The sequence below is a fragment of the Squalius cephalus genome, assembly GCF_949319135.1.
Source record: "Squalius cephalus genome assembly, chromosome: 3".
Taxonomy (NCBI): Eukaryota; Metazoa; Chordata; class Actinopteri; order Cypriniformes; family Leuciscidae; genus Squalius; species Squalius cephalus.
This window is the reverse complement of record NC_137124.1, coordinates 35,258,087-35,286,082: the sequence shown is the minus strand read 5'-3', so window position 1 is coordinate 35,286,082 and position 27,996 is coordinate 35,258,087. Positions and strand designations below refer to the sequence as shown.

Genomic DNA, 27,996 nt, shown 5'->3' with positions numbered 1-27,996 from the left:
CATTGACTCTCTCAGGTCTTTACTGTCAGGTGTCCTCGTCACCTGCCGTTTAAATTCTGCACTGTCACGTCTGTAAGAACCAATCCTCGTAACGAAGAGCAGATGTGCAGCCCAATGTGTTTCAAGTTACTTCAAGTTAAACACAATTTCTCAACATCACAGCAACTTTTACTTTAAATAGAATAAAATCACACCACGTGATATAATGTTAAAGCTCTGTGAGAAAGACTAGATCTTTTAAACAAGGCAAAAGAGACATAAGTAAATGTATAGTAAAGTAAATATATAAATATTTGTTCTGACAATAACAATCTAGTTGTATTACAATTCTTTACTAAATGACATAATACATAAAAATCTGAAATTGGCCTAAATTAGTTTAACTTATCTTTAATAATTAATTCATAATTATTTACACCAAATCCAATCAATGTGACTTTTATCTTTGTTGATGCTCACAGCATCTAACATTTAATAATTAAATCATATCTGTGTGCCAAGATATAAATTCAACTCTTTACTAAATGACATAATACATCATAAAATCTGAAATTTGTCAAAATTCGTTTTGATTTGATTACATTTATGTATTATTTATTCATAATTAGTTACACTCTAGTTAAATATTGAGCAAACCAACAGAATTCATTCTGATATTCATTCATTTATTAATTATTTTTTATTAATTCATAATTATTTACCAAAACAACAGAATGGTAAATTAACCTGTATATTCGTGACAACAAATTTGAATTAAAAATGTGCAATAATACACTAACTTTATTAAGAAGTAAGAAATGAACATGAAATACACTGGAAATTATTGTAGGAGTAATTATAATCAAATATTAATTGCATTGAATTTCCATTGTCAGATCCCCCTACTCATTAATATTTCAGATGTACGCAAAGATCCCCTTCATCACACACACAAACACACGGCTGCAGCATGTCATGACACACTCTGCATTACGATCAACATCTAAAGCCTTTCAGTCAGCTTAGCCAGCTGTGTGCGGCCGGGCACCTTGCTGAGGCGGCAGTACGGGCCCATGTGATTGGCAGTGAGTGTGTTCATAAGCTGCGACGGGCTCCCGTGGGTGTGCAGGCGCACACATGTGACCCGGGTGCTGGAAGTCCCCTGGTGATCTCAGGTTAGGGCGGCGTGGGAGAGGGCCCTTTGTCTCCGCCTCACGGCTCAATGGGCAGCATATGGCAGCGGATAATGCTAATTGTCCGCTTTACCCCGAGCTAACCAGCCGACCCGTTAATAAACCTTCCAAAACACCGGCGCCCCGCTCCACCACCAGGATAGAGAATGAAAGAAAGCACGAGAGAAAGAGCAAAGGAAACGCTTCCTTTGACCAGAGCTTTAATTAGGAAGCTGTCAGTTATTCACGACCCTCTGATCTAAACACCCACGTTTACATCTTTTCCCTTTTTTAAATACTGAACATGGAATTAAACTGTGGAAATAAATGAGTTAATAGAGGTGTATATTTGGAGTTCCCATACTTTTTCTTTTAACCAATACATTTCCAAGACTTTTCCAGATAATACTTCAACTAAAATCATTTCTAGAGACTGCAATCACAAAGAGCAATTTACATCCACTTAAACATTTTAATATACCCCCAAAAAAAAAAAAAAAAAAGACTATATTCACTTTTACATGACTCTATTTTTAAAATGAATTTTTTTAGGGCAGCAACCCTGTATACATCTCCAAAATCACTAAATTCATTTCCATCTGTCATTAAAATGTAGTCACGAACAAAAAGCAATATAAATAGTATTTTTTTATTCAATTCCTGCGTGAGTAAATGGAGACGAAGGCTCACGCTGATGAGTGAAATGAGTTTTTCCTCTCCTTTCTTGCCTGTCACACCTTCCTTTGATCTGAAAACCACATCCATCACAACAACACACGGAAAAACCACTAAACTGTCAACATATGGATAAGCCCAATGACAACAGTGAGAGAGGCAGGGAATAGAGAGAAAGAGAGAAAGAAATGATTATAGAGGGAGGAAAAAAAGGCAGAACAACAGAATAACCCACAAGGACGGGTTCAGAGCAGAGGGACCGCGAGTGACAAGAAAATATCCTGCCTCTGCATGTCATTTGTTTGGAGTCGGATCGCAGCCCGAGGGCCTTCCTTTTCAACTCCCATCTAACACACTTATCAAGGCGAAAAGGCACGCTACTCGCGCACAATGAGCCCCTATTGAACACAGCAGCTCTGTCCTGAAGGGACACGTTTTGACTTTTAAAGCCAAGTCTGTCTACAAAGAGCAGACGGTAAAAGTTTGAAACTTAAAAGCATTTTGTTCCTTACAGATACAGGTGGAAGCCTTTCGAGAGGAGAAAAACAACACGATGGTCTGCTTTGAACAACTACAGACGGTGCTGACTCATTATGCAAACTTTCAACCAGAACAAAACCTTCAAAAAGGCGTAAGGAGTATGTATCTGAAAAAAAAAAAAAAGAGCACTAAGCACTATTTTTCAGCAGAAGGCCCTATAAATCTTAAAGAAAAAGCTACCACCTTAGACAAACACTTAGAAATACGTGAATTAAAGCGAGAACAGCAGAGAGGAAATAAAATACTTTACACGTCATAAACTGACCCAATCAAAGCCGGGGAGGCCGCTTGCCCTCCAGGGCCCGGCCATAAAATTATTGGTACCAGCCTGACATTCAAACAAATCAATGTGACTTTTATCTTTGTTGATGCTCACAGCATCTGACATTTAATAAATAAATGATATCTGTGTGCCAAGATATAAATAAAGCAACACAAGGAAGGGTTTATTGGGCATTTACCCACTGCTTTGGATCATAAAGCTCAACTCTGACCCGAGTGAGCCACATGCTCCTCATTTTCTCTTTCCTCCCAGCCTGCATTACAAGGCTGGAAATACTTAATATAAAAAGATCAAAGTGAGCTTTGTGGTGCAGGAACAAAGAGATCTGTCATAATGGCCTACGAGGAAAGCTAACTCTGGACTCTGTCAGGTGACCTCAAAAGAAGTGAAAACACAAGCTGGGGTCTCACTTTGTCCCCCGGAAACGAGATTGGAAATTTAAGAAAGTTGTGCAAACATGATTGTTGCCGCCCTTGAGAAAAGCAGCATGAATAATGAGAACAACATAAAACATTTAATAAGCAAGATCTTATGAAGCGGGTAACGGATCATTCTTAAATCCAGCAAACAGATGGAGAAATCTCCAGAGCCCCACACAGACAGAGAGAGAGAAAGACATCAGGGAAATCTACTGGAAACTTTTTCCTCTCTACTTTGAATTGTCTGGGGAGCAGCGACTCACTTTTAAGGAACTAGGTGGAGCATTCTAGCCCCCATACCACCCTCCCCCCCTCCTCTTCCCCCTCCCCCCCCCCCAACAACTCATGCTTACTTGGCCATCTAAATGAGGACATACCATAGATATTGTTTTTATATAGCTAATTATATACTACAATCTGACCATAACCTGAATAATAATAAAAAATATTATTATTATTAATACAATAATATTTAAATAATATTATTATAAATGATATAATAAAAGTAAAAAATTATATTTTTTTCCCAAACGAGTAAATCCCCAAAAAGTTGTTTTTTTTTTGTGTCATTTTTATCTATCATATTGGAATAAATTTGTCCTCAAACTATGTCCTATATAAACTATAACTAAACCCACCCACACATCGTGTTATCTAGCTAAGCAAGGTCATACCAGACTTTCTTATAAATTATATAATTTTCTTTCTTTTTCTTGGGAGGTCATTCCTAAAGGTAAGCTTTATCAGATTTTGCCATCTTTTCAGAAACTATTTAAGGAAAGCCAGTCGTGAGAAACAAGTGCAGGTTCAAGTGTAACATCTCTTCTTTCTCGTTCACATTCACAGCTAGTGATAATGTAGTTTGTCTAATTATATGAATCATTTTTACCTTTCAGGTCATTCCCAAAGAAAAGTTTAATCAGGTTTTTCTATCCTTTCCGAAACTATTCAAGTAAACCCAAACGCCCACTCATGAGGCACAAGTGCAGGTTCGAGTCGCCACCTCCTCTGTCTCATGAGCCCGTACCACCAATCCAATCGTCAAGCACCTGACAAACGCTCAGCGCACACGCACACGAGCGTTCACACGGACAGCCACACGCAGACAGGCAAACAGGCATCGTGAGAGGCACACAGAAATCAAAGGGCCTGTGGTGGAGAGCTTTAGGAGTCCCATCAGGATTCCTGTATTGAGAAGAATGCCTGGCTGATTAAAAACAGATGGAGGAACAGCGATGCTGCTGCTCTGAGCTCAATCTGCAAACAGGAAAGTCAAACCTCAACAGACAGACTCTCTTCCTTAATCACTCCCAGACTCCCACTTGTTATTATTGTGAGCCCGTCTCAGCGCTCAGCAAAGCGGACGCTCAGAGCTGACGGTGAGACACAAGCTCAGCATCAGTCACACACAACTTGCCAACACCAAATAATCTTCCAAAATAAGTGCCTTTTTATCAAGAAAATAGAGACTTGCAGATGTGACAGTTTGTCACTAAAACATTTATATTTCAGATACTCAGTCTAATTTTTAAACTCTCTACAGCAGTCAAAATCAGGGTAACAACTCACACTTCTTAAACAGCAAATGAAAGTAAATGTTGACCTAGCTCAGACTGAGGTAATGGAAACACAGTCAGCAGTCACACACACACACACACACACATACACGGGCAAAGCCGAGAGCAACGAGACCCTCAACTCAGTTTCAACACACTGAACTGACACGGCTCACCACTCCATTAAACCCGACAGCCCATCGTGCACATGAAAAACATGTTTACTTGCACACATTTCCTCTAGGGAGAGAAGGCACTCACCGATTTTCCGTTGTAGTAATACATGCTGCCCATTCCAGGCACGGGGTAGGCGCAATACATGATAAAAGCCTCAGAGATGCTGGGAAAGACGTGGAGCCAGATACAGAGGATCTCTTTTCAACCAACCCGCTCAGTGCACATACATCCACTCGCTGCACAAGGGACTAATTCCTTCAGTGCTGGCCCCCTACACATGGATCTACTCACAGACAACTTATGCAAAGCAGGACCGTACCAACTCAGCCGGCAGAGAGGGGGGAGGGCTTATGGGAAGAGGAGGAGGACGACGACGGACCAATACCCAGAGCTCGGCTCCCCTAAAGCCTCATAAGTGCTGAGGCTAAGAGAGGAGGGGGAGATGGAGGATAAAGAGCGAGGGAGGGCCAGAAAACAAATGAGTAAGTGGATTGACTTGTACTTTAAAAAAAGAGACAGAAAGGAAATTAGAATGGTGGGTTTTTCGTGCAAATGAGGGCCGAGCAAAACACTGAAATGACTAGTTATGTTCATTTACCTGTTGATTCTTGTCTGTTCTTTTACAGAAAATGAAATAAAAAAAAACTAAACTGATATACTTCAGTGGTGCACACAAACACACACTGGTCTAAATCCCTAGCTGATTAATCTTTTGTTTAGTGATTATTGTTTTTATTTTATGGAGGGGTAGGATTGAGGATATGGAGAGGATTTCCACGCTACATCAATAATCTTGTAAATGTTTTAGGGATAACTGTTTAATATAATATAAATATATATATTAATACTTAACATAAAAAGTGACAGTCCTGAAAAAATGTATAACGGTTTCCACATATATCAAGCAGCACAACTGTTTTCTACTTTGATTATAATAAGAATTTCAGCTTTGCCATCACAGGAATAAATTGCATTTGAAAATGTATTAAAGTAGATAAGTATTTATCTATCTGTATTTTCAATCAAATAAATGCAGCATTGGAGCATACGTGACTTTCACACAAAAAATCTTAATGACACCATACTTTTCAACAGTAAGTTTTATCTTATTCATCATAATATATTATATACTGATATTAATGTATGCTTTTGAGTTTCACGCCACGCACTTGTTCGCCCTTAACCAAGTCTGGTGCTGAAAGTTGCGACCTGTGGCTGTTGTTTTAATAGTCCCCCACAGTGGCGTGACAGCAAACACAGAGAGCTGTTGAACACATCCAACAGCTGCAGAGGGGCCGAGCCTGACGTCAAGACCCGAGAGCAATGACGCTCCATTTCCTCAGACGTCCCCTCCTCTCGCTCGCATTGTACCCAGCGCTCCCCTTCACGGGCCTCTTGCCCATAGACCAAGGCGGCGGTAGGGTACACAACTCAAATGACAGGCGCACTGGGGGTGGAAGAAGAAAATGAGGGGAAGGAAGGGAAATGCAAGGGTGGAAGTGGAAGGGAGGCAAAAGCAACAGGCTGGAGACAGTCATTGAGAATGAATGGACAGGGGTGCAAAAATAGACGGGGAGGCCAAGGTCGTCCACGTGCTGTGAACACGCTGACCTGTAGTGGCATCGGTCTCTTTAAAGCCCACTCCAGCCCACTCCACTACGGGCCCTTTCATGTCTGTCACTGCAGGCTTCCCAGTCCAAACACCATCCTCCCTCGGACCATCCACAACATTATTGTTATGGAAAGATGAAAGCCTTCCCAGAAAACGATACTTTATTATGCTTTCCCCTCTAATTCTATTATTATTTATTCTCTTTTCTTCTCTGAGTGAGACTCTTTTAAATGTGTGCAAGGTGGTTGAGATCGACAGGCTGTTACCACTTTAAACCTGGAGCCGTTTCAATTCGATTCTTTAGGAGGGAGACGGCCATGATGGAGGAATGCTTGAAGGCTCCATAAAACAAATCCAGATAAAGAATGCACTGCTGGGAGGAAAAGATCACGGAAAAAATAATGAAAGAGACAAATGAAAAGGGACAGAAATGAAATCACAAATCACGGACACATGTCCGGAGAGTTCACAACGCATGTTTGCTTTGTTCTCGCAAGATTTCCACACAGCTGCCACACATAACTTCATTATGGTCATCACCACTGTGAATATAACCAATCACGGGTGAGTTTCGTTGGACATTTACTTGGAACATGGTTGGTCACATTTAGTTACTAAGGCAAAGCGACTTTTGCCTTAACCAGCCAGAAGCGCAACAGGATGTCTTTGTCAGCCCTTATTTCAGTTTATATATAAATGTAAAAATAATGAAAATGTTTATATAAACATTTTCATTATTTTTACATTTATTTATTAAAAAAAAAATCTACTTGCCAATGCATTTAGAAAAATATAATTAATTCAAGATAGACACTATCAAAAATACAGTATAAACACTGTAAAATAGTTACAATTTTTCTATTTTAATATATTTTAAAATGTAATTTATTCCTATGATGGCAGAGCTGATTTTTCAGCATCATCACTCCAGTCTTCAGTGTCACATGATCCTTCAGAAATCATTCTAATATGCTGGTTTGCTGCTCAAGAAACATTTACTATTATTATCAATGTTGAAAACAGTTGTGCAGATTAACATTGAAACCACAATACAATGTAAATGTCTTTACTGTCACTTTTGACCAATTTAATGCATCCATGCTGAGTAAAAGTATTAATTTCTTTCAGAAAGAAAATTGTACTAACCCCGAAACAGTAGTGTATGTATTTTTCACTTGAAAAAATACAAAAATACTGATGAAACACACTTAAGAATATTTCTGCAGTATTTTTCTTTTAGTAAGGGCATACAACTTACTGCTGGAAACTTAATGTATTACACTGAACTGTCGAGTCGCACCTGGTTGGGACATTGTTGAGCCAACCCAGTTCTTCAACACACCGTTAGACGCAGGAGGTCTGGGATTCACCTGCACTGATTGTGTGGGATTACGGAGTTTAAATGTAATAGGTGCTGCAGACAGCCTGTCCCACTAATAAATCTGTAAACTAGACACTTCCACATCAACATCCCCACACACATCCCACGCCCGCAAATTAGAAACATGCAGAAAGCTCATCTCAGCCCATACAAGCTAATTTAACATCTTTGTGTTTCTATAAGGCCATTCATCACAACACATTAGGAGGAAAATATCTCTCCATGGGTCTCGTGGGCTTATGAGCATTCGGTTATGTGCTTGTAATGATTAATGTTTCCCTGCCTGAGGATAGCGCCTAGACAATACACGGAAAAAAACGGCATAAACATTATATATAGAATAACACCAGTATTTAGCGAGCATCTCCTCCAGACATGATAAATCCACCAAGGCCCTTTCATCAAGGTTCAGGAGAGAGATTCAGGTTTAGAAGCCTTTTTGCATGTCTGGGCCAACGCACTAGTTGAGCAACAGGTCTTCATCCAATTACGATGTGCGTGACATCAATCGACAAGAAAGCGGCTCACCCACTTACCTGGCTTGCACCAACAGCCACAGCCCACAGTGAACACCTTCTCTACATGTGACATCTGCTGTCTACTGACCTACAACCAGCGTGTCTGGGGCTCACGTGCCGGCTTCACTCCAGCCAGGTAAATCACGCCAGTGCGGCTCAGATTAGCTGTGCTTTACACATCACATCTTAAGATAATCAGCTCTGACTGTTGACAGAGCACGCTCTTAAAGGGACCACGGCTGTAACGCAAAATACAAACAAAATCTATTTAAGGATATCTGAAATCTGAATGCGCGTCGAACATATTCCTATGCGGTGTTCTTGCACTCTAACTGGAGTTGAAAGACACACATGTATCTGCTGTTTGTGCTCTTCATGTTTAAGGGCTCTGAAGTCTGAGGAAACTTTCAGCAGCCAAACAGATAAAGAGACTCGTTCCCTCGTCCTAAACTGATAAAGAGGTGGGCACGTCTCTGTTCAGCATCAGACACAAACCAGGAGCATCTATCTAATCACTTATCTGATGAGCTCATATCCTTTCAGACACACACACACACACACACACACACACACACACACACACACACACACACACACACACACACACACACACACACACACACACACACACACACGTTTACCAACCTATTTAAATGACATACTGTAGACAACTACTCTTTATTTATATGACTACAATTATGACTAATTTTGACAAAAGTCGATACTAAAATTAAGGTAATGATAGCAAAATATATAACTGTATGTATTTATGAGGTATACAGTAAATGCAATTTAAGTTAATGTAAAAAATTATAAAATAAAATACAAATATTGGATCTGTACTAAACATGCAGTGCACACTATTGAACTGATGCTGTCATTATTAATCAAACATTTAATAATCAAACATTAATTTTTAAACTGATCAATCAAATAATAATCTAATCAAACAATATTGACGAGAAAAAATAAATCACATATCATTTCTTTGTCCATCATTTTATTAAAAGCTTTTTATTAAAGGCTTCCCTGGATAATTATTTGCAAAATAACTGAATGCTACATGCCATTTTTTTTTTTTTTTTTTTTTTGTTTGTTTTTTTTAAGATAAAAGTTATCAAACATATTATGTTCAATAGCATATTAGTTTTGCTGTGGTATTGAAATTGTGAAATTGTTATTGTGACATTTCACTACTCAAATATTGTTATCGTGAAATCCCGTCTCCAAACACAATCCTCTATATAAGATATTTTTGGGGAATTTTTATGGTTAAAAATTATTTTATTTTTTACAAATATTTTTTTTATTCCTTTTTATCTGAGGACTACCAAAAGAGAGTTTTAAGAGTCAATTTTGTTCCTAAAGTACAGCTTACTAAACACAGATACACACACACACACACATACACACACTGACCCAGTGCACTGCCCTCTGGTGGCAGGATTATGGCCTGATGACCTAGAGGACAAACCTCAGACAGCCACATGGTTAACAAGTGGGACATAATGAGCCTAAATATAAGATAAGTTTGGGAGGAAGTAGAATGTCTGAAGATCAAGAGAGCTATTAAAAGCCACAGGATTGTGTGGGTCTGATACCGTCTGATTGTGCGGGTCATGCGAGAATACAGAATGACCCAGAATAAGAGCACAAGACTGTAAGCTCAGAGATCTCAAACCAAATAGACCTTTTAATCGATACATCTAGCTGTAGAATATGCTCTTTAAAACAGAGATGTGAGACCATAAAAACCCAGCGCTGAGGAAACACAAAAGAAAAAGAACAGAGATTTCTCCAGAACAAAGAGCAGTGGCCACATGAAAGACCTACATCAAACTGTACTGTTATTCTTTACAGGGCTTTAGTGGGCCTTTTATCCCAAGGCATGTCCAACTACACAGGGTCTTCACTGCCAGGTTGAGGTTGTGACCTTGCATTAGAGGCAGGGGGTTCAAAGAGAGTAGGGGGAAAAAGGAGATGGAAACAACCCAAAAGAACCACAAACTAAAAGCTCACTGTGGCATCGGTGACCTGCTTTAGCTTGCATGGCCTGTAGATGGCTGTCTAGTCAAAAATGCACGATGCATCTTCTGAATGGAGAAGCTCTAGTCAAGATGACATCCTCCAAGCTTTGGGCGCTAGTCTCGTGTCCTTGTCGCCACAGTGGATCATAACCGTCTTCTCACTTCTCTCCTGGTGCTCGTTTCCTCGCTAAGTGCAACTTCTGCCCGAGCGAGGGTGCCTGAGCGATCTGTCAAGAGCAAATGACAATCTTTGTTGTCATTCACAGCCAGTGTTCTCGCATGCAAAAGGCCCCGAAGGAAGGCGAATGCTCCCTGCTGCTTTCTCTCCTTGCCTCTCTCTCTCTCTCCTCCGATCATCTCTTCTGGGCTGAACATCGGCGCCCCGGTGCAGCCATTGTCACATCAAACAGTCGTGCCTGTGACAAGGGTGTTTAAAAAAAGCCTGGCTATTTACACACATAGGCTGCAGCTCCAGGCTCTTAGCCAAGTATAAATCTCCCACAAGATGTAGTTACTCGCCCCAAAGTCGTGGGGCCATCCATGACTCTTTTCTTTCTTTTTCTCCCGCAGTACAAGAACGGCTGTCAGGAGGGCTGGGGTCCTTCAGCAGGTGCCCACACAGCTGCCTGAAAGCATCGCTGCTCTGCTGCGCCAAACACACATGCAGAACACGCGTCTGCCACGCTCTTAGCTGTGAGCCGAGCACCCCACCTTCATCTGCGAGCAGAGATTCCTGAAAACACTACCAGCCAATAAAACAACTAGTTAACAAGGCATCATGTGGTAAAACTGCTAAGAATCACATCCACACAATGTCTAGGGGTTGAACGATTAATTGAAATGAAATTGAAAGACAAAATGTCTGTACTAAAATAACTAAAACTAAAAACTATATAGACATTTAAAAAAAAGACGAAAACTACAATAGCATTTCTAAGAAAAACTATAATAGCATTTCAATGATACTAAAATAACACTGATGTACGCTGCACATTTTACAGTGAAGCGTGGCTATACGTAAACTAAAAAAATGCTAATCCACACAAACTGCATCTGCTCTGAGTTTGGGTCGCTTATAACATGAATTTGGGAACGTGACGTATGCCACCCATTTCTCTACATTGGTAATGATGAGAAGCATTTATAAACGTAGTCAACAAAGGAGAAGATTTAAGGTCTCCCTGCAGTCATCCGCCAAAATAAAAGTTTCATGAAAAATTTTTTTAAATCGAGATGAAAATTTTAGTATTGTAATTATTTTATTGTGCAGTAAAATAAAATTATTCATTTTATTAAATGCTTGATTTTTTTTATTTTACAGTGAAATATTATTATTATAATAGTAATGTATGTAATAATAATCATAACAATTATTATTATTATTATATAAATCACAATATAATTTCTTTTGGACAAATCTTATTTTAAACCCATTTAAACTCATTTTTAAGCAAAAAAAAAAAAATTTATGTCTAATCTCCAAGTGTTTAAAGACCGTATAATAAACATCCGCTATCTTTCTTTAAACCATTTCCCGCAGTTCAAGGGTTAACAAGGTTCCCTCAAGTACACAAATCAAACACGGTTATAAATATTTGTACGTCCTCAATCTGCTGCCATGTCTTCTATGTTTTTCCATAAATATTTACAATCCATACATAAACTAGGCCGATCCATCAGTCGTGTTGCGTTTAAAAAAAAAAAAAAGAGATGAGCTGGTAAGAGGTAAATAGTTAAAGTATTTTTAGGTGAGTTGGGGGTTGTATTCCCTGCAGAGGGTCTGATGATGGGAAGCATTGTGTTCATTTTGTTTATCAAGCAGCTCTACAGGCCTCTAGTGGGGCTCGTCTGCTTACACAAGCAAAAGCTTTCAGAGGCGTCTGCAGCTGCAAGCCCACTGTACAGGTACCCTGCACACTGCCTGCGCACACACACACACACACACACACACACACAGCTGCCCCAGCAACCCTACGTGGCTCTGCAGGTGCACCTGTGCCGCCGTGGCTACCAGAGCCCACATTTACAACTTTGGTTTTACGACTAGACCTTCAACATCTCTCGACCAATGATGACTATTGTCACAAAAAGCACTACACTAAGCGGGTTAGATTTACATAAAAAAGTCAAGTGGCTGTGTTATATCTACAATAACTGGGTTTCTATCCAATTTAGTAGGATATTGCATAAAAGCACATGAAAATCACAATAAATTCCGTCATGCGGATCAAAAAATTCACTTAGATTACTACCACTATTATTCGTTGTATTTTTCAAGCCCAAAGTACACTCTGGTTGTTACACACACTTCAGAGTATGTGTACAGTGCATGTGACATACATTTTATCATCAGAATAGAGTGCGCATATTGTACGAATGCATCTACAATTATTTTAACCGCCTGTACTCGGTACGCACCTGCCCCTTGAATTTTTCTGCACAAATTAGCTTGTCCACAAGGTAACAACACTGCCCTGCCCCATTGTTTTACAGTCGAAAAAGAAAATGATAAAACAGAACAATAACTATAACTACTGGAGATTCAACAACATAGGTGCTTGTGTGAGGGGATTCGTTTTAAATGAGTTTTTATTGCTTATAGCTTCTGGAGAGAAATAGCGCAGACACTAGACAAGTATGAAACTTTCTATTGAGCGTGTGTTTGTAAACGCTATCAAATGGAGTATTGAAAGGTTTTGCATTTGGCTTTACTCGTATGCTAAGCCCTCTGGTCAAAACTGAAGAGCACTTTGGGCATAGGGCATAAGGCATCTGCCACAAATTACCAATAAAGTTTTAATCCAGTTTATAAAACTCCTGGCCAAATAATAAAAAAAAGTCTAATGAAAATTTTCTATGTGCTCTAAATCCATTACATTTAGTGCCTATTTACATCTGATTTTAAGATGCATATTGGTCGATCAGGTCACAAGTAGAGGAGGCAGACACCCGTTTACATCTGGTGTTTTAATCCGTCTCTTATGTCCATTTTCAACCATTTCTGTCCTGATTTCTTTGAGGGGAGGGTCTATGGGTGGGTGAATATACTGTAAATATAATATATGCTTTTTCAGATCTATCGATCTAATGGACAAAATAAGCTTGTGCAATTTACATATGAACGCGACCGGAGACGATGGAAAAACACGAAGCATCAGCTTTCGTTATTTCTCTGATAGCTGCAAGATCAAGCAAAACGCTGTGAGTGTGTGTTAGAGGAATGGTGAGAGAACATTGTTCTTGGTACGTTGTTTTTCGTCTTCAAACTAAATTTGGATCTTCAGCCAACAAAGTTTAAATCCCGTCTGGCTAGCGCACTTCCCATAAAGTTAACGCATTAAGTCGGAGAGAAGGCATCCTTTTATGGCTATACTACGATAGCAATCCGGTCGAATGCGTTTTTGACTACTTCTTGAGGTGGTCGAAAGTGGACAAGCTCAAAACATTTTAGACCCCGTTTCCACCTGTATTTAGCGTCGTCCACTTGTGATCCGATTGGCCAAAATGCAACTTACTGTAATACCAGGTGTTTAGGCCTCAGTTAAACAGCCATAGTGGTTTCCACAGTAATTATAATTTACATTTCTATTTTGCAGCAATTCCCCAAAAAGTGACGATTTTTGTTCTCTTGAACACATGAGATGGAAAAGCTGCAAATTCGTGAATATTCACAAATTATTTTTGCAATATTCAGATTTTTCAGATACAAAGGTACTGACATACAAGTTCATCTGCTGTGAGTGTGATTTTGAAGAGAATCCAGCCCTTTCTTACAAGAGCAGATTTCTATATTCCCGGCGCTCTTCCCTGCGCTGAATTGAGCTGCTTCGAGTTATGAGTCACACAAGTGCACCTGCGGCCATGTGTTAAGTAGTGACAAATAAAAGCCCTATGTCCATTTACACAACAAAGAGATGTACCCCACGAGGCCACCAATCTTTCCTCAACCCCCTTACCACCCCACCTCTCCATCTTTTTCTGTCTTCCATCGTTTTTTCCTCTGGCATTAGTAGCTAAAAGTATCTCGCTCCCCATTTACCCCCCGAGTCTCGTATCAACTGGAGCGACTCTGTTCCAGACAAGCAACGATTCAAACACAAATTTAAAGACAAAAGTGCATTGCGCGACTTCTTATTCATGCCTCGTGGAAAAGTCGCGCTTGATTTCTCGCCTGCGTTGCGTGCGATTATTGAGAGCTCACGAAGACTAATCCTGCTGCCACGCGGCCCTCAAAGGCCTCGTTTTGTTCTGCGGGAGGAATCCGAATCCTGTTGTATTAACGTGAGGGGATCTCTGTGCTAAAGCTGCTGCATCTGGGGACGCATTCATTGCAGCCAGCGCTGTGGTTTGAGGGCAAATCTAAAAGGAGGCTTTCACTATCTCCCCTCCGTTTTCCCACAATGACTGTTCGAATGTGCGATTTATGCATATAGAAAGGGTGGGAGGGAGTTGGTCGAACGGGGGTCACAGGCGGAGTCAAGCTGAGCTCCACACTTCCTCCGAATCCTAATGTCTGGTGCTCCACCGGGATTATCGCCCATGGAAATTTACCACCAATTCCACGTTATTAATCTCTGTCTGTCCTCCTGTTCTGGCTACATAATGACTAATTAAACATCAAAAGAGCTGTGGCGGGGATGCGGCATGACAGCTCATGTCCCTGAGCCCTTGTTCCCGCGGGAGAGGGGAGGAGAGGGAGGCGAGCGCTGACGGGGCGGCCTCACAAATCAATCAACCATCGTTACCGTGCACCTACACTCGCCGTGCTCCAAACGGTGGATTCGCAAATACAACAGAGCTGATTTGTGAGGCAGGTTTGGCCTCCCGTGTACATGCAACTTGACATGCGCACAGGTACACGGTGCCACCATGTCAGAGGACGGCTTTGATAAGATGAAATTCAAAAATGTGTTTGCCGCCGCACCAACGGCTTTCATTAAAATGCCTCGGTTGGTGTCTATTTTTAAAGCAAAGCGATGGCAGGAAGATGAAATGATGCTGTACTCACAGATGTAGGAAGGCCGGGAGGGGGCTTGCGCACTTTCTTTGTTTGCACAGGATCTGTGGAGAGGATACAAAAACAACTTTGAGACATTTGAGGGGGGAAAAGAATAAACAAGCATTAGGGGGCACTCAGTCAGATGTCTTTTTGAATACAGGTTTACAAATACAAATACGAGAGCATTGGTGTGGCAGAAATCGAGGAATTCTTAAATTCAGCATAATAAAAAATTATATTTCCATTATTGTCTGTTAGTGTTTATTATAAAAACATACAGTAATAATGACGCTTTAGTCATGCTTTTTCATTGAGGGCATTAGACAGGCACTGACCCAGTGAAGCCGAGTCCTGAAGGGAGCGTCTTCGTGGATTGGAGCCAGTAAATGAGTAGAACGGAGTGGGCGACTTCCCAGAGGTGGTGACAGGCCCTGGGCTCGCCAGACCCATGTCCGACCTCAGACTGGGCTGTAGAGACAAAAGAAGGCAGTTCAGGGCTGAAAGCCAACAGTAAATACACTAAATGAACAAAAAAGTCAATGTGTGCGTGCAAAACATAAACACTTTTAAATATAAAAAACAATCAAACAGTCATCAACTCTTTCCAATGGCAGGGAAGCATTGTCTCACAAATGACGGAAATTTACCAATGTTAAAATTCTGTCAATACAGACAAGCAGATAATTATTTTCACATGAACAACAACCCATAAATAGCCAATATTAAAATTCTATACTATTTTGTCAAATAAGCTGAATAAAACAGTAAAAACTAAAATAATTTGCAGTATAAAAAAATAGCTATTTTAGCTATACACACAAACGCATGTACACACTGTATATAAATCATGGTTCTACATTTTATTTATATATCCAGTTGTCTTCTGTGTGATGTCAGTTTGTCTCGTGTTAAGTGGTGCAGTATAGTAGTCAACAACCGCTCTAATGCATGCTGGGTCTCCCAGTATGAGTCCTGTTACCTGATTCCTTCTATTCTCCGTCACGCTTTCATCCCCTCCACACACTGCTCTTTAACTCAGCACACGATTAGGCTAATTGGGCTTTTTCTCTAATTGGCCTCTTAACCCAGTTTTCTGGGACGAGCAACAAGAGTGGATGTTGGTCAAGGGTGCGATAGCCTCCGGGAAAACCATTTACAAACCTGAAGCCTACGCTAATCTCCCGGTCATCAGAGGCGGGTTTCGGGGCCACTGTCTCTGCTCTCTCCTCACGTAATTGGCTGTCGGTCGACAGGCTAGTGGCCCTGTCGACTTCATGGGCTCTATACCGGGTGTTTTGTCAAGTTAAGCCGGCACAGTTTTTTTACAGGGTAGCTGACAGTTCCTGAGATCAGACAGATGGTTTAATGAGGCTTGAGCCGGCCACTGTCGTATACCCCCCCCCCCTCCTCCCCTGTTGGATCTCTCATCCTTCACTCTCCTGGGTCCGCTGCTCCTTTAAGTGAGGATGTGTCCCTGGCTGTGTGTGGATATGCCCTGGGGCCGTGATCAGGCCTGATCAATAGCAGTTCACCGTGAGCAGAAGGGGAGGGAATCACTAGGTCAGACTGATTGGATCGATATCTCCTTGGACTTCACTGAGCTGCTGGCACTCTCACATCAATAACTGCACAATTGTGTTCAGTAAAGAGAGGAAAAAGGAGAAAAACTCTCAGGTTGTAACGAGGTCTGATTGTGTCCTTCTGTGAAGCAAAACCTCATTCAAGGGCCACACAATATCTGAAATGATCATACATATTTTAATCTGAGATGCTTTTTTTCTTTTTAAATTTGACGGTACAAAAGTCCCCATATAAAGAAGGCTTGTACGCAGCATTTTTGTAATTCAGTAATATTTTTCATCACAAATTATAAACAGTTTAGGGTCAAGGGCTTTTAGTTATCCTGCCCCTCATTTGTGGAACTCCCTTCCCCAGGACATTCGTAACAGCGTCAGTCTTGACACTTTTAAATCTCGTCTTAAAACTTTTTATATAAACAGGCTTATTTATGATTGCACATGTATTGAGCAATATCTTATTCTTCAGTGTCTAATGTATATTATAATATGGTTTGTCTATTGTTCTCATATTGATGTTTTAGGAAGATTTGTAAGGTGACCTTGAGTGTCATGTACTGTAAGGTGCCTATAAATAAAATGTATATATATATAGTGGTGGACCGTAAGGGCCAGCAAGGCCTTCTCTGCTGGCCTAAACACTATCAGAATCACTGACTTGTGCTTTAATACATTTTTTCCATTAATGTGTATTAAATTATTCCCAATAGTACTTTCTCTTAATCTCTTGGTTGCGCTGCTTCCAGTAGTGTATATTTATGTTAGAGCTTTTATCCAATCATATTTCAGCCATCATGTGTTGCCAGGGTCAAAGAAATCTGCCTTGAGGCCTTAAGCTTAAAATGAATGGTAATGAAACTGTTGCTTTAACCAATCAGATAATCAGTCAGATTTAATCAGCCAATCAGATTTCGATTTGACTGCACCGGGGGCCATCTAGCAGATGTACAATAACGTCGGCATTTTCACGTCCTTTGATTGGATGGTCAGAGCGTGTACTATTACTAGTAGTCAGAGGAGCTAGCAAACCGCTCCTATAGCGAACGGCATAAACTAAAATATATGCCTGTAGATTTAATAGTTTTTCAACCCATAAATTAATGTTTCTCTCCCTCCTCGACCCCCAGCAGCTTCAAGCCTACCGGAAAAAAAAATCCAGCTTAACGCAGAGTCACGAACACTATTCGATCTGTCCCACAGAATGAACTGACTGTAATCTATGTAATGTCTGATTTTGAAGGCACAAGTCAAAAACTGAAACGCACAGATAACCTGTACAACAGAGTAATTGAAGTCTGCTTGAGGAAAGAAATAAGGATGGATTTTGTGTAAAAATAATCAGTAGTTTTGATGAGTATAATGCTTATTTTTGTCCTCGTTTTTTCCGTGCTGAATATGATTTTCTTCTTAATTTTTCTTGTAAATTTATGATCGAAACTTTTTTTTTTTTAAACATTCATACTTTTGTAACATCTGAAGAACGACGTTTCTGAACTTTTTAATCGGAGCGCAAAATAACATGAACGCACCCGGCCTTCTCCGAACTCACCGCATTAACCCTATAACTGCCGGTGCAAAATAAAACAGCAATTTCACAATTATAAAGAGTCTGTGCGCTATTAAAAGCTTATTAAGAGGTGATAATAAAATAATACAAACTAAAATCACACAAACGATTAATATGATATATATATATATATATATATATATATATATATATATATTAGGGGTGTAACGGTACACAAAAATCACGGTTCGGTACGTACCTCGGTTTTAAAGTCACGGTTCGGTTTATTTTCGGTACAGTAAGGGAAAGAAATGCAAACATTAAACTGCAGGTTGTTTATTACTATAAACTTTTTTTAACAATTTGTTTACACTTTTTTAAACACTTTTTAATAAAATATAATAAAATAGATATAAAATAAAAAAAGAATAAGAAATAAAATACTGCTGCAAAGTTCTCCACTAAATAAAATACTCTCAGTCTCAAACCAATATCACATAATAAAATATAATGAAAAATATAAATAAATAACTATGATTACAGTGCAGGAACAGAAAATAGCCCTATATTAAAATAATATTAAACAAATATATTAATGTATTATTATTTTTCAATAATCAATCAACATAATAAATTTAAGATTTTTTTTTTCCACTTTTTTAATAATTATCAAAATAAAATATAGTCCAAAGCTATAGTACAAAGCTATTATTACCAGAGCATGTGATCAGAGCAGGTCATTTTACCATTGTTGCCAGCATGACTATACCAGCTCAGCAAACAGAAATCTAAGTTACTACTGAGAAATTTCACCTTATTTGAGCGGACTTTGCTTTTCCAGTGCGTGATCGGTACATGATTGGAGTGTTTGGGCCGTTAACGACAGAGCAGAACGCGCAGCGCAAACACGGACTCGAACATTGAGCAGAGAGCGCAGCGGGTCGTCGACACACACACACACACACACACGCGCGCGCGCGCGCCACGGAACGGAGAGTGCGGCGGCGCACACGAAGCGGAAAAGCTTTTTTTCGCCATGCAGTCGATTTCATTGTTACAGTGACGACGGGTAAAACACGGGTAAAACCAGAGAATGTCTAATAGGAAAAAACATTAGAATCAGCTGCAGGGCGGGATTTGCGCTGAACGCGGAGACTTCCGCCACTTAATATGTTCGTGTGGAAACACGAAAATGTACCTATGTTCCGCACACAAAATATTGCATTCAGTCATTCGGTACACACGTGCACCGAACCGAAAGCCCTGTACCGAAACGGTTCGGTACGAATACACGTACCGTTACACCCCTAATATATATATATCATATTAATCGTTTGTGTGATTTTAGTTTGTATTATTATAATTTAGAATTACTTAAATGTCGTTTTAAATATTATTTTAGGTTTTTCTTTTTTAAATCTTACAAATTGAAAACAACAAACTGTGCACTTATTTTTTATTGGTCAGATCACTCTGTTTTGTATAGTTCTTAAAAATGAACACATTGTACACAGGAAATGTAACCGATATCAAAGTCGGATAGAAGTCATAATCAAAGCCCTGGTCGTGGCTACAGAAGAAAGCAAAAATAGCTGCTACTCCTTAAATTTAGCCTATTAAAACAAGGGCCATCAGATCGTGTGAAAATCAGGTTGGCTTCTCCTTTACTGCAGGAGGAATGAGGGGGGACACGAGCTCTCCAAAGTGACAGGCTGTCAGGGAGGTGGCATCATTGACATTGACATGGCAAAACAGACTGACTAGTGTTGCCTTTGTTCAATGATATGAAATCCTCACAGCAATATTATCTTCTTACTTTTTAGCCGCAATGCAAAAACAAGACGGGGGGGAAGCGCTGGGGTCAGATGAAAGAGCGATAGAATACTAATTTACTACTCGGGAGAGAGTGACTTTAAGGGGGATTTACTGTGGTTTATTATAGTGATGTGAAATTAGTTGAATCCTATTTAAAGATTACATTCAGAGAACTGGTGGTTCCATGAAACGAAAGGGGATTAGAGAGATCTTTGTTAAATTGAATATAGAATGAATGAGAAATGTGCATTTTCTGAAGAAAAATGCCAGGCCGTTGCTAAACAGTTGCTACATAAAAAAAAAAACCTTCTGGTTTCTAGATAGGTCTCGGGTCTATGAGATATTTTTTCATCTGCCAGGTGAAAATCTTAAGTCGGATTGCTTAGAAAAGTAATAATACACCTCTCGTCAACAAACCACATAATTTGAGGTATCATTCATGTCCATTTTGGGATGAGTTACACAGCAACGTTTAATACGTATGGTTTGGACTATGTTCAAATCCCTAATACTAAGTATGAGCGATATACTGACAAAAGCCCTGTTCACTTCCCGCCAGGGTCTAAGTGTTTGTATGAACATGGCCGTGTGTTAGCGGGTGAGAGGAAAAAAACTGCCCACCACGGTTTAGCCTCTAAAACAAGTACTCAGCTTACATGTCAGTCTGGTCAATCTTGCGGATACTGAGAAGTAGTGTTCATTATAAGAGCACTTGACAGAATCACAGGGGCTTCTGAGCCCGCTCACATCTGAACAATCATCTTCCTGAGTGAAATGTCAGGCAGATTGGTGGAGATAATAGCAGTCATCTGTCAACCGCATCCTGCCGCAACAATCAGAATAATCCTCCACACAGGGGACGGGCGCAGAGCTTACCTACAGCCATCGTGCCGCTGAACGCAGATCTCTACCGCTCGCCTCTTATCGCTTCTCTATTTTCACATTTCTCATGTTTGGATCATGGCATTTCCTGCTGCAAGGTTAAAGATGGCAACAGTAGTGTAGCCTTCAGTAGTGTTAAAGATATTGCAAAGCAAAGGCAAAGAATGAATCAAATTTATTATTTTAGGATGCATAATGTAAAAAGCTGTTAAATGGTCAATAAAGCTTCTCTTTCCTAAGAAGAGATGCATACATTTGTATGAGGTGATTCCCTAGGACTACACTGGTCACGCAGTCCGGTTTTGATTCACCAAAAAGAATTGGCTTGTAATTAGTCAATAACTAAAAAAATGGTAATTTGTTCAAGAATCAAACTACACTGTTTTTAAAAAATTAAAACTCTATGATTGAATACTTTACAGCTAAACACAAAACATGAATAATATTGATAACCAAGTAGTGGTGACCATTAACTTCTATTGTATGGACAAAAAAAGAAAGAAGAAATAAGATCATACAGGTTTGGAACGACATGAGTAAATATAAATTTATAAATTGACAGAATTTTAATATTTGGGTGAACTATTCCTTTAAGAGTCATTTGTTCGGGTATCTTGGTAGCATTGAATGGTTTTGATTTACTAAAAAAAGCTGGTTCACATTTGTTTGGGAATCTGACTATGATATCCATAATGTATGTTTGTATTTAATAAGAACTGGTTCTTAAGAGTCACTCGTTTTGAAATCTACACTGGTTGTTATGCATGTTGTGCTGCAGATTAAGTATTAATGTTGCGATGCCACTGTATGCTATTGCAGAAAACACTGTCTGAATATGTTGTATGGTGTTTGGTCCACATCAGCGGAATAATGCACGTGCGAGAATCGCTAATGGTACTAAAAAAGCTTTTCTCGCTTCCCGAGCCAATGTGAAATCCACAGTTTTTTCAACGAATTACTTGATGTAAAAGAAAGCAGCCAATGAGATGCTTGGCAGGCAGAGATACAGGGGCCACAGCTGGCTGAGACAGTTTGAATATTTAACTCAATAAAAGGTGTACAGTTCCACATCAGGTTCAAATGATGCAATAATACCTTGCTGAGGGAGAGGTTTAGCCTGCAAATGATGACAAACCTCATAAAAAGACAGGCTGTTTGCTTTTGTGAAAATCCTGTAACCGCTTCCCATCACTGCCAAACACTTGATAGATTACTACTGCAGATATTTCCATTCTTGGCACTCGCTGAACAAATAGGGCCTTTTATTAGGTTCCGCAATGTGCATTGCTCAATTTTCGAAGCAGACTGGGTTATTAGGCGCCCGATTCGCGTATTAAAAACACTGCTTCTCCGATAATCTCTGCACCTGATAGTCATCTGTTTATATGCGCGCGGCAGACGCGATGGCCGTATTAACACGAAGGGTGCAGAATATTAATGCAGCCACCCTGCAGCCCGCATTCTTCCCACATTCGCTCAGGAACCGAACGGCTTTTTCACTCTTCCTGTTTTTCTTCGGCGACTAGACAAACTGAGTCTCTGCCAGGCTCTGATCTGTGCAGCTGCAGGCCAGCATAAATTCCCCAGTTCCCACACAAAATGTCTGAACTGGCATTCCCTTTCAGAAAGCTCTTTTATGAATGAGCGAACGCGCCAGAGAGCCAGCCGTGTTTTCATTCGTTCTGACTAGCGCCATTCACTGCTCGCAAAAAAGCACGGTGCTTTAAAAGGTGTGCTTGTGTGTTTCTCTTCTCCTGAGGCGGACGCAGCGCTCAGAGGCCGAGGTTATTAAAGGGTCGTTCGGGTCGAGGGCTTCGCTGACCTCACACTTAAGCTGGAGAGGTAGTCTTCCTCTAATATCCTATCTTAGCCATGGCATTAAATCTAATCTAAGCCAAGACCCTGCATGCTAAATAAATCCTTCTGCTAATGACCATACACTGTAAAAAATGACTAATTTTAACTGTAAAAGACTACTACATTAAAAACTGTAATAGATCTAATCTGACATTTAATGTAATTTTACATTAAAATGTTACATTCTGATTTTCTCATAATTCCCTGCGTGACACTTCAAATTTGATGGTTTTCCATTTTAATTATAATGTTTCTTCTTAGGTTTTGTTATTAGTTATGTATATTTTATGTTATATTTTTTCCAACGTCTGGCTAAACATCGTCAGTCGTTGCCTGATGCATTTGAGTTTACAGACGGTATGTGATGTAAATAGGGACTGCGTTATGGAGGATGATCAAATATTTCTTTTCATTTTATTATTTACTCGTGTTTACGTCGCTCAAATAGCGCGCTTGGGCAGATCCAGAGAAACTGATAGCCAGGCAACAGACAGGTGACAAATCCTGAGTGGCGACGTCACTATACAGTTAGCCAACCGTGCTGAGACTTCCAGGCCGAGAACGGGTTGTAATCGTGCCGTGCAGAGCCAAGCTCAAGTGGAAATATAACTGGAACCATTCTTAGGACTATTCGGCCCGATGGTGAAAAAAACGGCTAATGTTTATTGCATTATTTTAGTGTTGTGTTTTACCATGATGGTGTTTTGTACTTGTGTGTACCTTCTATATATTAGTATTTCCCTCAGATTGTAGAAAAAGCTCATTGTGATGAACTTTGAATCCTCATGTGACTTACTGTGGTGGTTGTCAGTATACAGTGTTAAAAGAAAAAGAAAAAAAGATTTTAGTAGCAGTATAGCCTTGCTAATTCAGCAGAAAAGGGCTGTTGGATTTACCTGTTTAAAATGTTTTTTTTATATATATATATATATATATATATATATATATATATATATATGTGTGTACATTTTAAATTGTAAAATTTACAGGTTGTTCTGTAAATATATTTACATTTTTACAAAATTATTCGGCAACCACAGCTGCCAAAAAATGTTCTATAAATACGACAGGATTTATTTTTGTCCAGTGTAAGTATAGCACTAATACGCAACACAATCTATCGTAGATTGCACTAGCATGGAAAAGAGTTTATTTCTTGGTTTCCCAGTAGTCATTACAACAGGTTGGAGAGGGGGGCGGACAAAATATAAACAGAGCAAAAGCGCAAGCCACAGACGATGTAGAGGGAAAAAAGGGAGGGGGGGGGTCTTCAAGTATACTCTCTGACTGACTGACGTCAACCGTGTCAGAGAGAATGAACGGGCAGGAGAGAGGGAGAGCGGGAGCGGGGTGGTGTGCTCACACAATCCTGTCTTTGTTTGGAACATCTGTGTGGCTGAGGGAGGAGAGCAGGGCTGGGCACTGTGACCCTACTTTAATGGAAGTGCTGAAAGTCATGTTTCTGTGTGCTGAAGGCATGCTCCCTACACGCAACACATTCATAAACTCTCCCTCTGAATCACAGAGCTGAGTCATATTAAAAGCTATTAAAAAGCATTCAGATTAAAAGCATCCAGACTCCACAAAACACTCTTTCAAAATTGTCTGATGTGAAAAACTGACCGGAAACTATAAAACAAGGTTCCCATATCTTTAGACCGATGGATTTTCCAGAATATTTGATGACTTTTCCCAGTTATTTGAGATTAGTAGATGATGTTTGGTACCGCTTTATACTTTTTTTGTTAACATGCATTAGGCATCGCAAATATAATACAATAACTAATTATAATACTAATACATTTGTAAAATACATTTTACAAATGTATTAGTATACACCACTGTTCAAAAGTTCAAAAGTGACAGTAAAAGCATTATCATGTGACAAAATATTTCTATTTTGAATAAATGCTGTTCTAAATGCTGTCTTTTGTATCCTGAAAAAAATGTATCATGGTTTAAAAAATATTAAGCAGCACATCTGTTTTCAACATTGATAAATAAGAAATGATACTTCAGCAGCAAATCAGCATATTAGAATGATTTCTGAAGGATCATGTGACACTGAAGCCTGGAGTAATGATGCTGAAAATTCAGCTTTGCCATCACAGGAATATATTACATTTTAAAATATATTATTACATATATTATTATATATTAAATATATTATTACAAATATATTCTAAGATAGTATTTCAATAGTATTTCACAACATTTTTACTGTATTTTATTAAACAAAAGCTGTATTTTTTTAAACTGATCTTAAGATTCACAACCAATTAGCCATGTGTTGGAGTATTTGGCATGTTCACTTTCAGCACTTTGGTAGTTGTGATGAATCAGGGTCTAAGTGAGAAACCTGCAAGATTCACGCAAAAGCAAAAACTACATAATACATGTTAATAAAAGTTGTGGTTGTTACCTGGCATCCAGAGACGCCTGGCTCTCTCCCATAGCCAGAGAATGGAGGCCTCTCAGACTTGCCTATGGATAAACAAAGACACAAACAATAAGAACAGCACCATACGCATTAAACAAAAACATTAATCATGTGAAAAACAGGATAACTGAAACAATAACTGCCAAAACTCACACATTCTGTGCGAGTTTTGGCACTTGAAGGTCAGGAAAGCCTAACTTATATTTCATATTTCATCAATAAGGCGTGATTTATTTCTGTGTGTACGTTCTCTAGCTGCCCATCAGGCAGGGCATGTCTGACAGTAAACTACAGGGTCATTGGGGTCTCAGTCAACGATACTAATCCATCTTGATCTTTTTCCTATCGCAGAAACGGCCCGTGAGCTTCCGAGGGGCAAATAAAAGTGCACAGCGCACAGCCGTATGAATCATGCACTTCACAATATCTAAACTCAGCAGTTTCAAACTCTCTGCGAGAAAAAAACCACGAGACTCCTAAAGGAAAATGATAAACAACTCTAAAAACATCATATATTATCCTTGTCAGACTTTCAAACATTAGAACAAACACAGCAGTGAAGCTAAATTCTGTTTACTCCAGGGAAAAGGCAAATATTTTTGTAACTTAAATTGGGATGCCGAAAAGTATTTGTTACACCTTTAGGCTTACGCGCTTCAGGTTCGGTTCTGCTGCGCTCAGGCGCACGAGGCCACGTGTTTTTGAGCGTGCGAGTTCCTGCGCTGGCGTAGCCTCCAGAGACAGCAGTAATCAGGTACAGTGGTTTAACTGAAAACACTGCTTCCCCTGTGGTGTAAACTGATCTCAATCGGCGTGATATAACATTTGAGACTTTGCACTCCTGCAAAGGAAGAGGGAGTATAGTTGTGGGTAAACTATTGTGTTCCCTCCCCCTCAGTCACCACAAAAGAATAAAACATCTGTCTTTCAGCGACTTTAAAGGTTAGGAGGCTTTTTCACCTCATCCTGACTTCTTGGGCTGCTACTCAAGTTAAGTTTAGGTTTCTGAGTTTGTGGCGTACACAAACTCGCACACAGACAAGTCTTTCCTCTGCATATGCATTCGTGTCCAGCATTGAAATATTCATTTACAGCATGTGTTTTGTCACACACTCTCTGTCCACGCTGAATAATTTATAAGGCCGTGTTGTTGTTTTAGATCCTGGCAGAGCTGGAAGCGCTACTCATGAAAAACATCCTCCCTCGGTCTGGGTCTCTCTGATGCAGCGAGCAGTTGCACGCATGGTTTGGCATGCTCTCGTGCAGCGTAACCCAGCCATGCGCCGTAACATGTCGAGGGACCTTAATGCGATCAGTGCCGTAACCACTAAGGAGGAGTCCCAGAGGATCTGAACGGTAAACATGCATTTAACTGTCCAGCATGCCAGAGTGAAAGGCCGATCTTCGCTAACAGCAATGGCAGAGCCGAACAAAGAGAAGCACCTATTCACCTGACTGCACACATACACCCACATTCTGTCAGAGTCATAAATTATAACACACGTCAATGAGCTTTAATTGTCGCCCACATATATCTCTATAAAATATAACTGGTATTATCAGTGAGGAAAAAAAAGACAGGACAGGACAGGTGAAAATTAAAGTTTGTGTTTACATAATATATGTGTGTGTACTGTGTACAAAATTATTTTGTATATATGAATACACACACATGCATGTGTATATTTAAGATAATATCATATAAATTATGTATAAATATATATATACATGCAAATATTTCTTAAATATATACATGCATATGTTTATTTTTACATATACAAAAAATACATTTTACATATACATATACAAATGTGTACACAGTACACATACATATTATGTAAACACAAACTTTTATTTTGGATGCGATTAATCGTTACCCAGCACTACTAAATTTATATATTTTTATCCAGATAAAATAAGAATAATTTTAACCAATAAAACAATAAAATAGTGTATTAAAAATGCTGTATTATTTTAAATCATGACAAACACCAATGAGCTAACATATATCGCTATAAAGGACAACACACACATATATATTATATATATATATATATATATATGCTGTTATATGTATATGTGTATATATATATTATATAAATTATACATATAAAAAATAAATTATATTTCCTTATTTTTATTTATTTTTAACACACATATAAAGTGTGTGTGTGTATATGAGATGTGATGTAGGACGAGCGGTTGAAGATAAGTGTGAAAAAATGAACCGGATGAGGGGAACAGAAAAATTAAGAATGACTCTGAGAGCTGTGGAGGAAGAGGAGACCCATGGGGGCCTGATATTCAGAGAGAAAGTGAGAGAACGAGAGCGAGTTCTGCAAAATTATTGGGCGTGCATTCAAAACACGGAGCGTTCCAAAAGCTGAAAGCATCCAAAGGCGAAGAAAGCAAATCGAGGGGGGGGGGGGGGGGGGGGGGGTGGGGGGTCTCTCGGAATGTTAAAAATCAACAATGTAAGACAGCTCTTCCACTGCTATAGCAATTTGTTTAAGTGTTACTGGTGAGTGTTTGTGCCAAGCGGGCTGCTGGCTGCGGCGATGATGTTTGAGGAAGCAGTGC

The 27,996-nt window shown here is 39.5% G+C and overlaps 1 protein-coding gene across 7 annotated transcripts in view; it reads right to left on the bottom strand.

Annotated features, from left to right (window-relative positions):
- Nucleotides 1-27,996, bottom strand: part of tcf12 (transcription factor 12) — a 116,906-nt gene that overhangs the window by 21,490 nt on the left and 67,420 nt on the right. For all 7 annotated transcript variants that reach the window (XM_079867230.1, XM_079867232.1, XM_079867231.1 and 4 more), the window contains 3 exons: nt 25,399-25,460; nt 15,674-15,806; nt 15,348-15,400 (listed from right to left, as the gene is read on the bottom strand). In XM_079867230.1, the coding sequence (XP_079723356.1) occupies nt 15,348-15,400; nt 15,674-15,806; nt 25,399-25,460 (248 nt within the window). The remainder of the gene's footprint in view (nt 1-15,347; nt 15,401-15,673; nt 15,807-25,398; nt 25,461-27,996) is intronic.